Source organism: Eleutherodactylus coqui, chromosome 1 (assembly GCF_035609145.1).
Source record: "Eleutherodactylus coqui strain aEleCoq1 chromosome 1, aEleCoq1.hap1, whole genome shotgun sequence".
In the NCBI taxonomy this organism is placed as follows: domain Eukaryota; kingdom Metazoa; phylum Chordata; class Amphibia; order Anura; family Eleutherodactylidae; genus Eleutherodactylus; species Eleutherodactylus coqui.
In genome coordinates, this window is record NC_089837.1 from 100,914,288 (window position 1) to 100,927,915 (window position 13,628).

Below are 13,628 nucleotides of genomic sequence, written 5' to 3' on the forward strand. Positions count from 1 at the left end.
TTCCAAGGTGATGTGGACAGTGAGCCAAAGAGGGCTCAGAAATGACCAGCAGTAATGTGAGGATGGTTGGTGGTGGGTGACAGCGGAGGGGGCTGCTTGGGAAGTGGGGAGTTAAATGGCCAGGAGTGAATGGGGGATGAGGAGCGAGAGAGGTAGGGAGGGGCTGAGGATCAGCATGCTGGAGGGAGGCTTGAAGTGAGACAGAAGTACAGAAGTGAGGGAGGGAGCTGTCCTGCAGCCTGAGACTCCACATAGACACAGAATGAAGCTGCCAGCCAAATAAATAGAAGACTGGACTCCACACAGACCTTGCAAAGCTTGTTATCCATTGCACAGACAGACAAGGCCTGACACTTGTGAATCAAGACAACTGTCAAATCCATTCTGGCAAAATGTTGTGCATGGTACAATGAGGGCATGGGGCATTGCCTAGGTGTGTAGGCATTGGTCTTTCGAAACATTGGCAGATAGATGCAGTATACTAGTACATAGAGGTTGGTGCACATTGCGTGTACCCCTCTGCTTGTTGAGATGTCCTTGTTGCTTCTGCCCCTCCTCCTGTTCTTCAGTTTGGTGCCATCTATGCCATCTGAGCGCCCCCCAAGTTGTCATGAGGTGCGTACAGCGTTCCAGGTTCAGCAAGTCGGGAGAGGTCGGCTGGTGCCGGAGGTACCCATTGAGGGTGAGTGACAATTCTTCCTTTGCATCGCTGCTTTATTGCATTCTATTCTAAGCCACCTTGCATATATAATGTCATTTAACTGTGCACCGAAGCGAGATGTATTACTTAGCTGAGGATGAATTTAGCTAAGGAGAAATCAGTAAGTTTACTGCAGTCCTATTTAAAGCAGCAGATAATACGTCAGGGTATAATGAGGCGCTAAATGACGCAGTCAGCTCAGCTGTACCGAACACAGTCAGCTCTGCTACATCTGTATTTATGCATGTGTCATATCTGGAATCTTGTTACTGCTGTACATTCACTGTTGCTTCCCATATGTGGCGTATGTTGTGTGCTGATGTTTAGATATACATGGAGACATATGGATACATTGTATCTAGTGCACTTAAAAAAAATAAACATTGGAGTCATCTGTGATGTGATAAAATGAGGGTTTTGTACTTGTCAGGGAGCGTTCCTGTGCATGTAGTAGAGCACTTGAGATGGTTCAGTAGTGGTGCCATCCCATGTGGTTATCTTCAGTAATAGGATTACATGGGGATTTCTTGTGAGCAGTTTATGCCATCAGATTATACAGTGGCTGCAGTGCAAGCACTTGGGAGATGAGGAGATGTGACAATACATATTTCAGAAAATACTAAGTCTGTACTCTGATGTAATGTAGAAGGAAAAGGTGCACAAGCTGCTTATATATATATATATATATATATATATATATATATATATATATATACACAGTACTGTGCAAAAGTTTTAGGCAGGTGTGGGGAAAAAATGCTACAAAGTAAGAATGCTTAGAAGTGTTAATAGTTTATTTGTCAATCAACAAAATACAAAGTAAATGAACCAAAAGAGAAATTAAAATCACATTAATATTTGGCGTGAGCACCCTCTACCTTTAAAACAACATCAATTCTTCTAGGTACAAAGCCAGTGTAGTATTATAGCCAGGTGTATGATTAATCAATTATACCAGACTGGTGATAATCATCAGTTTCATATGTAAGTTGATATAAAGCCATTGATTTAACCAGAAACAGCAGTGTAGGAGGCTTAAAAGAGCAAGGGACAGGCAAACACTGCTACAAAGGTGAGGTTGTGGAAGACAGTTTCATGTCACAGGTCATAGACCGTGGTAAGATTGAGCACAGCAATAAGACAGAAGGTAGTTATACTGCTGCAGCTAGGTCTCTTTCAGGCAAAGATGTCAAAACAAATTGGGGTTTTAAAATGTGCTGTTCAAGCTCTTTTGAACATGTACAAAGAACTGTGAAACATTGAGAACCATAGACACAGAGGTCAACCAAGAAAACTTAGTGCAGCAGATGAAAGAGACATCATGCTTACTTCCCTATGAAATCAGAAGATGCCCAGCAGTGCCATCGGCTTGGAACTGACAGAAACCAGTGGGACCCATCTACTGTTTGGAGACCTCCGTCTAGAATGGGTCTTCATGGAAGAATTTTGGCCAAAAGCCATACCTTTGACGTAAAACAAGGCCAAGCAACTCAACTATGCATGAAAACAAGAACTCGGGTGCAGGAAAATGGCATCAGCTGCTCTGGACTGATGAGTCCAAATTTGAAATATTTGGCTGTAACAGAAGTCAGTTTTGTTGTCACTGAAGGGCTGTTCCTTGGAAGTTTGGGGCTGCACTTCAGCAAATTGAATTGGAGATTTGGTCAAGATTAATGGTGTCCTCAATGCTCAGAAATGCAGGCAGATACTTATCCAACATGTAATACCATCAGGAAAGTGGCTGATTGCTTTCAAATTAATTCTGTGGGAGGACAACAACCCCACAACAATGGGGAGGGGCGGGGCTAAGTGTTGTGAATTAGCCCCGCCTCCGCCCCGCCTCTCCCCATTGCAAATAGTGCAGAGGGGCGGAGAGGAGGCAGAGAGAGGGCGGGAGCTCAGTTCCTGCTCTGAGGCTCTTCCATCCTCCCCCCCTGCACACGAGGACAATGTATATCGGCTCGGCGTGAAAACCGAGCCGATATACGTTCGTGTGAATTCACCCTAAAGAAGTGATGATACGGCCCCACAGAGCCCTGATCTCATCATTATCCAGTCTGCCTAGGATTACATGCAGAAACAGAAGGATTTGAGCAAGACTACATCCAGAGAAGATCTGTGGTCAGTTCTCCAAGATGTTTGGAACAACCTCCCTGCTGAGTTGCTTCAAAAACTGTGTGCAAGAATAGCTAGAAGAATTGACGCTGTTTTGAAGGCAAAGGCCGGTCACTCCAAATATTAATTTGATATAGATTCCACTTCTGCTCATTTACTTTTCACTTTGTTAATTGACATAAATAAACTATCCAATGTATCTTTACAAAATGCGATTGTTGGGTACAATAGCGCCAGACAGCCGATGCAGCGACTATCGCTCCTTTGCTTTCACACAGGAGCGATAGTCGTTCAGAGAATGGAGGCAAAGTACATCGGAGATCTCTTCTAGCCACCCACCTCCATTCACTGCAAACAGGCAGCCACTCAGACGTTGAGCAACTTCTGTTTACACTGAGCAAGAAGTCGCTCAGTAGTCATTCCATTTTAGCTCACTGAAATGGAACACCTCACAACTACTGAGCAACTTCTCGCTCGGTGCCCTGTCGGAGGCTGTGTACATGGGCTGACAGTCACCCATTATCGCTCGTTTGATATTATTGGTCCACTATTGGCTCATGTAAAGGTACCTTAACACTTCTATTTTTGAAGACATTCTTACTTTGCAGTATTCATCTCACACGCCTGCCTAAAACTTTTGCACAGTGTACATAATATGTATATAATATATATATTAAGTTACTTTTTATTAACTGCCATTACAATGGGTACCCCTGTGGGAGCTATTCTACACACAGATAAAAAGATAAAACAAAGGCCTCAGGGGGCCTCCAGCTCTGATTCAGCTGACAGGCTCCATTATAGTCATATAGGCACACCTTGGTTAGTCATATAGGTGCATATGCCAGATTCAGCCGTTTTCAGCTCCAAGGATGGAGTCAAGCAGCGGAAAAACTAGCACAGGTGTGGAAGATGCTAAAAAACAGTTTTATAGACCTTTTTAGGATACCTTCACACATGGTAAATATGCTTCAAAAATTTCTGCTAATGTCCTACTCCTGTGAATGGAACTCCTATCTTTGTGTTCACCGCCAACATAACATCAAACTATTCGGGTTATTTGCAAAGTGTGAAATTTCTGCAACAAATCTGTTGTGTGTGAATACACCCTTATAGATCTGACAGATAAGATAACCTATACTCTGTAGAAAATGTATAAACAGGCCAATCACTTCAGACAAGCAAATTTTAGCTTGGTGTTTAGTTTGTATTTTGCATTTTTTTTACGTTTTTTTTTTCCCCTCTGCCTCTATAACACGTCCGTAATGCAGATCCGTATTGTGGATGTGTTACAATATGCTTGCCTGAAACCGGCTTGAATGAAAGGAGAGTGGTCGTTACTGACATCATTTTAGGACGCACGCAAGGTTATTGGCTTTACTTTGAATAGGCTTTACAAGTATCTCTTCTAGATGATGGGAATTGATTGTATTAAATATGTAAAGGTCTGTTTAGACGAGCTGATCTATCGTTTGAACCAGCGAATGACGTCATCGTTAGCTCGCTCGCTCTTGTGCAGCCTGTTTCTCCAGACAGATACATCGTTAGCTCATTGAAGTAAGAAATAGTTCAGAATCATTCAGTCTTTCACATTCACCGTATAAGTGAATGAGAATGACTGAATAAGCGCTGTTAAACCGAACGATAAGTGAACGAGCCAACCATGACTTTTGTACCTGCATAAAATGAACGACGAGCGAAAAGCGAACAATTATTGTTCGTCGTTCGGTTATTGGCTCGTATTTAGCTGAGCGATTATCCTTCACTTTCGCTCATTTGAACGATTTTTTGATCAATAATCGTTTCGTCTAAAAGCACCCGAATTCGTCTTCCTTGTAGCTGAGTGTTATCAGTAAAACAGGTCAGTAGAAGTTACTATTTGGACATACAGTCAGAGTAGCTGTAGAGTTAAGGCCCATTTACACGGAGCAATGATTGCTCAGACGACAGTTTGAGTGACAGCTTTGAGCGATCATTTTGCACAAACTTTTAAGTAGCTACTCAGCTACTTAAGAGCAATTAAGTGTGCAAATGAAGCCTTAGCTGAAATCAGTTAATAGCTGGATGGCTCTTATCTGCTTTCAGTTCTTTTATTCTCCAGCTGGAAACAATGCTATCAGCACTCCCCGTGAAGAACTGCTGATAAGGCTGAAGGACGATTTTTAGGTTGGACTGTATTTAACGATCAGCTAGCAGTGCACGAAAAGTGCACGATGGGCGCGCATTTAGACGCATCGATTTTTAGTGATTTCTGAGCGATCATCGCTCCGTGTAAATGGGCCTTTAGTGTATGCAGTTAGGGTGCTTTTACATGGAATGGCTATTGTTCAAAAAATCATTCAAACGAGTGAAAGTGAATAATAATCATTCAGTCTAAACACGAGCCAATGATTAAACGACGAGTGAGAATTGTTCGCTTTTCGTTCGTCGCGCTTATTTTATACAGGTATGAAAATCATCTTTGGCTGGTTCACTTATCGTTCGGTTTAACCCTTTCCAATCCACTGTCTGACCTCTAAAGACATTATGATTTAAGGCTGTACAGCTCCGATGTTGGAAGACATTCGTCGGGGTTCTCTTACAGTATATTGCCAGCCTCTCTATTGTCAGAGCCTATCCAACATGTCACCTCATGCAGTACTGGCTTTAGCCAGCATATAGCGCCGTTGTATAACGGCAGAAAAAGAGTAAGCCCTCTAGGAAAACCAGGATACAAATTGGATTGGAAAGGGTTAAACAGCGCTCGTTTGAACAAAGCCTAATAGTTGGAAAAGACTGGTCTATAATGAATAGAAGTTCTTGCCCATAGGTAGCCTGATATTGTTCAATTGCACAACTGAGTTTAGTTTTTCCATTTTTTTTCTAACTATCCGATAATCCGGAAAATCTTATAATCCACAGGCCCCATTGGTGATGGATTTAAGAAACTTTACTGCATTTAAGTGCTTTCCAAGCGTATACAATTGCCAACCTTCCACCGCTTCCTCTGCCATAGCAACTATTAGTTGATACTGGACAAATATAAACCAACACATAAAAGATGCATAAGAATTAGTCTATTGAGAGTAAAATTGAGTTTGCCCTATTTCTGCCAAAAATATGGTTTAATTCAAAGTAATTTGCTGCTTGGGTGTGCTTCCCTAATTGGTCCAGGGCTGCCTTGTGGAAAGGAAAAGGACATTTATCAATGCTGTTGCAGGGGTGGATCTGGCACCATTTAATGTAATGCTAATAATTTGAGTCATGTCTGAGATATATTTCTTTACGTTTTTATAAATGTATTGAAGGCTTCATGCACACTGCTGTATGATGGCTCCGCTATGTATGTAACATAGTAACATAGTTTGTAAGGCTGAATGAAGACAATGTCCATCTAGTCCAACCTGTTTATCCTCCTGTGTTGATCCAGAGGAAGGCAAAAAACCCCAAGAGCAGGAGCCAATCAGCCCTTTTGGGGAAAAAATTCCTTCCCGACTCCCTAATGGCAATCAGACTGTTCCCTGGATTAACCCCTAATAGTTCCTACCTGCCTGTATACCCGGATTAACAATTAACCTAAGATTTATATCCTGTAATATCCTTCCTCTCCAGAAAGACATCAAGTCCCCTTTTAAACTCCTCTATGGATTTTGCCATCACCACATCCTCAGGCAGAGAGTTCCACAGCCTCACTGCTCTTACAGTAAAGAACCCCCTTCTATGTTGGTGATGAAACCTGCTTTCCTCTAAACGTAGCGGATGCCCTCTCATTACCGTCGCAGTCCTGGGTATAAACAGATCATGGGAGAGATCCTTGTATTGTCCCCTCATGTATTTATACATAGTGATTTGGTCGCCCCTTAGCCGTCTTTTTTCTAGAGTAAATAGTCCCAACTTTGATAGCCTCTCTGGGTATTCCAGTCCCGTCATTCAATTTATTAATTTAGTTGCCCTTCTTTGAACCCCCTCCAGCACTGTAACATCTTTCCTGAGCACCGGTGACCAGAATTGTACGCAGTATTCCATGTGAGGCCTGACAAGTGCCTTATATAGTGAAAGGATAATGTTTTCGTCCTCCGCCCCTATACCTCTTTTAATGCATCCCAAAACTTTATTTGCCTTTGCAGCAGCTGACTGGCATTGGTTACTCCAGTTAAGCCTACAGTCCACTAGTACCCCAGGCCTTTTCCCATCTCCCTTTTCCCTAGCAGTACCCCATTTAGTGTATATTGGTGACATCTGTTTCTCCTGCCCATGTGCATAACCTTACATTTTTCAACATTGAACTTCATTTGCCATTTTTCTGCCCAAGCCTCCAGCTTATCTAGGTCCGTTTGTAGCCGCACATTGTCCTCCGCTGCATTAATTATCTTGTATAATTTTGTGCCATCTGCAAATATTGATATTTTGCTGTGCAGCCCCTCTATCAGGTCATTGATAAATATATTGAACAGAATGGGGCCCAGTACTGAACCCTGTGGCACCCCGCTAACGACGGTGGCCCAATCAGAGTACGAACCATTTATTACCACCCTCTGCTTTCTATCTCTGAGCCAATTCTTCACCCAATTACACACGGTTTCACCCAATCCGAGCTGCCTCATTTTGTATATTAGCCTATTATGTGGCACGGTGTCAAATGCTTTAGAGAAGTCCAGATATACGAGATCAATAGATTCTCCCTGGGCTTACTTCATCGTAGAAACTGATCAGATTTGTCTGACATGAGCGACCCTTCATAAACCCATGCTGGTGAGGAGTTATTCCGTTCTTCTCCTTGAGGTACACGTCGATGGCGTCTCTCAGAAACCCCTCGAAAAGTTTTCCCGTTACTGAAGTTACCAAGCTCACTTTTGGTCCCCTTTTTGTAGCTAGAATAGGGCTCACATTCTAGTGCATTTGGTGTCATGCATACTTCAAAACTTTTTCTGTTAACTTTCATATGAATGAGAAAAAATTGCATCATTTACAAAGTTTTATTCCTGCAGGGGCTGAGCCATATAATAGGGGTACCTTAGGGTGCTTTTACACGGAATGACCTATTGGGCGCAGATACCCAACAGGTCATCCCAGTTTGAATTGCTCCTATGCTTTTACACAGGAACGAACATCGCTAGTGAAAGGAGGTGGAGCCAGCCATGGATCATTCTGGCCTGACCACCTCCATTCACAGTAAACAGGCAGTTTTCATAGATGCGCAACTGCCTGTTTACACTGGACGATCAGTGTTCAATGTTTATGCATGTAGAAACTCAACAACGAACAAATTTATCATTCGTCATTCAGTCTTGCATGCATTTAGAATGAACAATAATGGTTCCGATTCTCGCAGATTGCAGGAATTTGAACGATTTCTCAGCCTGTGTAAAAGGGCCCATTGCCTATTAAAATCTACCATAAAATCACACGTTATTTCAAGGATACCCCCGCAGTCCTTTGAGGATGAAAGCAGTACAGAAGAGCAGAGATCCTCCAATTAAAATAAGAATGACGCTGAAAAAAAAAAAGTATTAAAAGTTGATCCTTAATGGAGTTGCCTGGTTTTGAAAACCCAATTTGAAATACCCATTTAGGGAATTCTGTGATAAAAGAGGTGGGTCTCCAGTTTCAACAACCATTTATTAGCCGGCTACAAAAAGGGTTTCTGCTGATGGAGGACACAGCATGTTCATTACATGGACCGCCCATTGACTTAAAGGGCCCCTCAAGTGATTTTTTTAAATTTATTCATTATGCAGGTATCTGTCTGAAACTCTTGGCCTTTTTCTTCGAAGATGGTCATGTGATCTCAAAGTCCAATACAAAGTATGTATGGTTAGAGTTGACATGTCCACATGAGACTAGGTTGCATCCGACACATCGGGATATCTGAAAATGAATCCATAAACTAATGCAGCCCCAAATCTAGTGTAACTTTGTAAACTCAGTTTATATTTGCTGTTTTCTTGCATGGAAACTGTGAACAAGCAGGGTAGTTGCTGTAGATGGACCCTATTGTAACTTTCTGTTTATTCTAAGTATGGCTTTTGTCTCTATTTAGTACTTTGGGTGCACAAGGGTGTACTGTTCTAAATGGGCTCTGGGTCTTGTTTTCCTGCTAAAGACTTAATACCTACCACAACTCTACTCATTAACACATGAATACCAAAGGCTAATTAACTCTAATCATGAACACATGAATACCAGATGTTATGCTGTCATATGGTAATTAAACCAAATGTTCACATGTTGGCAGACAGAACTGTTATGGGTATTAGGACCAACATATCCCATTCGCAGCAGTATAACCTTGTATAATCAAAGCAGTAAGCAGAGACACAAGCCATAATAAGAATATAAATAAAGCATAATGCAATCCGTGAATAACCGCGCTCATGCTTGTTGATCGCTTTCAGGTAGCGATGGAAAACTTTTTGTTTATACACAAAAACTTTTGTCTTCACACAACAAAAACATTTATTTCACTTTGAATCTGATAAACTTGATTACTCGATGACCAATTTAAGGGTCTGCCACACCAGAAGCAACCTCTTTTAGACAGGAGCCCCTGTAGCAATCAGCTGATATCTGTGGGTTTGGCTCCCCAGCCAACAGCTGACTTTGCCAGGGAAAACTAGGAAAAGCTAGACATTTTTCCTGGAGCGCCTATTGTATAACATTGCAGCCATTCATTAGCTCTCCATTCTGACTCATAGAACAAAGTTCCAATACCCTAATAGGGAATATGGACAGGGGTTGTCTTCCTGTTAAAATTCCTTTCAGGTGACTTAAGAATAAGCTGTCATATGTGTGCGGTGTGCACATGAGGAACAATGCTATTTCTGCCCGTTATATCAATTGCATCTTTTATTTTTCAACCAGTTTTCCTCCTCTGCCAGCTCCATCTGTAATTCTCAGTTCTCTGAGTTGGTGGGTGGAGACTTGCTGCTATGATGACGTCAATACACTGCACATGGAGAACACAGCAGCTTCTGCTACCTAACACTCTGTAGCACACACACAAACATGTAGCATAGTAAATCACTTACTATAAGCTCCAGAAGCATGTCTGTGTGAATTTCTGCTTCTGTCTTCCCTCTCCATTCTTCACATACGCCTTGTAACAGCGCCCCCGATGATGGGCACTTCCAGGTTCAGGAAACGGGTCTGGGGTGATGTCACAGTGTCAACCCGAAACAATGTGATGCACCTGCTGATGCATGCTCAGTGTTGTTGTGCAACTGGAAACTGAGGGAGAGAAATCTCCCTTTGGATCTAGTGTTGATAGCAGGTTGAGGCGATACGCAGCTCAGTCAGCCTACCAGTGTTGGGTTTCGGATATTTGAACTGACTCATCTTGCAGAGGATGCCGGTTATACTCTGTATATACTGGTCAGTGTGCTGTGTACTGAGTTTGGTGCTCTACTGTACTGCACTAATTTTCAATTGAGCTTTGCACAGTACCTTCTGTCAGTTTGTCTCCCTAGGTGTCTGCCCTTGTTCCTCTGTGACTTTGGACTTTGCTTTGTTCAAACGGTGGGGCTGCCCTTTTTTTAGGGCAGGCAGAGTGATTCTAGGAGTCCCGTTAAACACTATATGTGGTTATTTACCACTGTGACTGTTTATAGCCTTCATCTAGCTACCTTAAAGGGTTTTTTCAGGGAGAATACTACTGATCGCCTATCCTCAGGATAGTTCATTAATAGTTGATCGTCTGGGGTCCGTCGCTTGGCACCCCGAGCGATCAGCTGAGTGGGCTCATACTGTCAGCGCCGCAAATACACAGAGGTTAGAGCAGAATCAGTGGAAGTCTCTGCGCCAACCTCCGCATAGTGGCTGGTGCTTGTAACAACAGACACGGCTCTCATTGAAATCAACGTGAGCTGTGCCTGCAGTTACAAGCACCGGCCACTACACAGAGGTTGGAGCAGCGACTTCCCCTACTTCAGCTTCGACCTCTGTTTTTTTTGCGATGCTGACAGCATGCGCCCACTCAGCTGATCGGTCAGGGTCCCAAGCGATGGAGCCCAACATATCAACTATTGCTGAACTATTCTAAGGATAGGTCATCAATAGTCTTCTCTCTAGAAAACCCCTTTAAGTTTCCCATAAACTTGTTGCTTAGTCTGTTTAGGTATCTAGTCCCCTAGATTTCGCCCATCGTTATGCTGTCTAGCCTGTACAGACATGACACGTCTATGGGCAGCATAATACAGCACCCTCCCTCATTTCTTGTTATTGATTTTGTTATCTCTATTATTAAAGACGGGCTTCATGTAACAACAGGCAGTGGTCAGCATATTAGAAAGCAAGGAAAACCCTACAGGCTAACAAGTGTGATTATTTTTCTGCCCAAAAACATCATTTTAGGTAAAAAAAAAAAAAGTTATTTGCGCTTTTGTTAGCTATTGCTTTGACCATCCTTTGGCTGAATGACCATTTACAGGCAGAACTTACTTTTATTTATTATTGCATTGCACTGTAAGTTAATGAAAATGAGATTGTTGCTGAATAGAGATGAGCGAGTATACTCGTTTCGAGTAATTACTCGATCGAGCACCGCGATTTTCGAGTACTTCTGTACTCGGGTGAAAAGATTCAGGCGGTTCCGGGGGGCGGAGGGAGGCGTGGCGGAGCGGGGGGTAGCAGCGGGGAACAGGGGGGAGCCCTCTCTCTCTCCCTCTCCCCCCACTCCCTGCTGCAACCCCCCACTCACCCACGCCGCCCCCCGGCGCCTGCGGAATCTTTTCACCCGAGTACAGAAGTACTCGAAAATCGCGGCGCTCGGGCGAAAAAGGGGTGTGGCCGAGTAGGCTCGCTCATCTCTATTGCTGAACTATTATGATTGTATGTTTATATTGACTTAATTTTAGCACAATTTTTGTACATTGAAGTATCAGCACCTTGAAGGCTAATAACAATCATATACAATTAGATACAACCAAGATACAGGTGGAACACATGACCCAAAAACAGTAATGCAACTCCTGCACAATTTAAGTCTTACAACTTCTGAAGAACTCTTGCACAGCATCAAAGTTAGTATGACAACGCGAATCTTAAGTTGTCTTCTACAATTGTTTTTATAGTCTTCTTATTGTATGAAGACAGTGCCAAAACCATCCCAAGCAAATAGAAGCGAGCCAAGTAAAAGGCAGTGATGATACAGCTGTGGGTTTACGAGACAGTAAACATGGTGCAGACTTTAGAAAAGTGCCTTGGATCAGTAAAGGTGCTGGTGTTACGTGTCCTACACTTGCTGTATGTTTTAACATTGGAGAATACAAATGGGAAGGATTGTTTATCTTGGCGGTTGCACTGAAGGCTGCTCAGCATGTGGAGCTGGAGGAGGAACACTGAGGATGTCAATAAATAAACACTCTGATCCCCTCACACTTACATTTTCCTTGCAAAGACTATTCAAGGGCTGCTTTCACTTATGTGTAATTGTAGTGATTGTGTAACACATTACTCCAGTCTGCTAAGCAAGTTAAAACTGCTTTATTAAGGTTTACTAGATTACTTCACTAGGTTTTTAAACAGCCTTTTATTAAAACTGCTATTTGCTGGGTCGGTGTGAGTTGATTTCTGCAGGAAGTTGACAGCTCTGTTCTCACTGCAGTGGTCAGGCTTGGCATTGCAGGCCAAGTTCCTTTCACTTCTGTGCAAACTGGACATGCAATAGCAAGCCTGGCCATTGTAGTAAGAACGGAGCTGTCTGCTTCCTGCAGAAATCAGCTCAAGGTACAAGTACACTGGCCCTGCAAACAGCTGATTGTTGGGGGTTCCTGGCAACAAACCTCCATCAATTTACTATTGATGACCTTTCCGGTTGATAGGCCATCAATTATATACAACTGGACAACTCCTTTAAAGAACTGTATTAAAACATTGTTTTTAACCCCTATTTTATGTTAATAATCTTATTATAATCTTATTATTAAAACAACAAAAGTATTATAGAAATTATACGAGGGGGTGCTGATTAGAGATGAGCGAGCATACTCGTTAAGGGACAATACTCGAGCAAGTATCGTCCTTTTCATGTACCTGCCTGCTTGTCAGAAAAGATTTGTGTGCCAGCAGGGGGCGGGGGAGAGGGGGGATGAATGGGGGGGAGATCTCTCTCTTTCTACCTCCCACCACCCACCCGCTTACCCCTGTTCACTCCCGCGACCCACCGCTCACCCCCGCCGGCACCCGAATCTTTTCTGACGAGCAGGCAGGTACTCGAAAAGGACAATACTCGCTTGAGTATTTTCCCCTTAACGAGTATGCTCGCTCATCTGTAGTGCTAAGTCTTTGGCTTTACCCAGAAAGAAACGAGATAGGAAGATGAAACTTTCCGTTTATTCCTCATACTCTCCACTGATGCCAACACACTTCTTAAATCGGTATTCCAAGTTCTGTAAGCCTTGCAAAAAGAAGGATTTCGGTTGTGCCTCAAACCAGTCATCCGTAGCAGCCATGGCATCAGAAATGGTGTGACATTTGGTACCCCTGAGGTGTTTCTTGAGGTTTGAAAACAGATGATGGGCGGAGGAGCTAGATCTGGTGAATAAGGTGGTTGGTCAACCAGCTGGAAGCCTAGCTCCACCAGTTTTGCCGTGGTCGCTTGTGCAGTGTGAGCGGAGGCATTGTCTTGCAGGAACAAGATTCCTTTGGACAGCTTGCCGCACCTTTTGGCCTTCAGAGCTGCCTTTAATTGGTCCAAAAGTTCAGTGTAATACCTTGCATCGATGGTGGAACCATTTTGAAGGTAGTCCATTAGCAGCACGCCCTCCTTATCCCAGAACACAGGCGCCATCACCTTAGTGGCTGATTTTTGCACCTTGAACTTCTTTGGCCGAGGAGA

At 43.1% G+C, this 13,628-nt stretch overlaps 1 protein-coding gene across 2 annotated transcripts in view; it reads left to right on the forward strand.

The window, feature by feature from the left end:
- Positions 1–207: 207 nt before the first annotated feature.
- The window catches only part of LOC136623923 (glypican-5-like), a 256,681-nt gene continuing 243,260 nt past the window's right edge, over positions 208–13,628 (forward strand). For both annotated transcript variants that reach the window (XM_066598219.1, XM_066598220.1), the window contains exon 1: positions 208–682. In XM_066598219.1, coding sequence (XP_066454316.1) covers positions 532–682 — 151 coding nt within the window. In that variant the 5' untranslated portion in view covers positions 208–531. The remainder of the gene's footprint in view (positions 683–13,628) is intronic.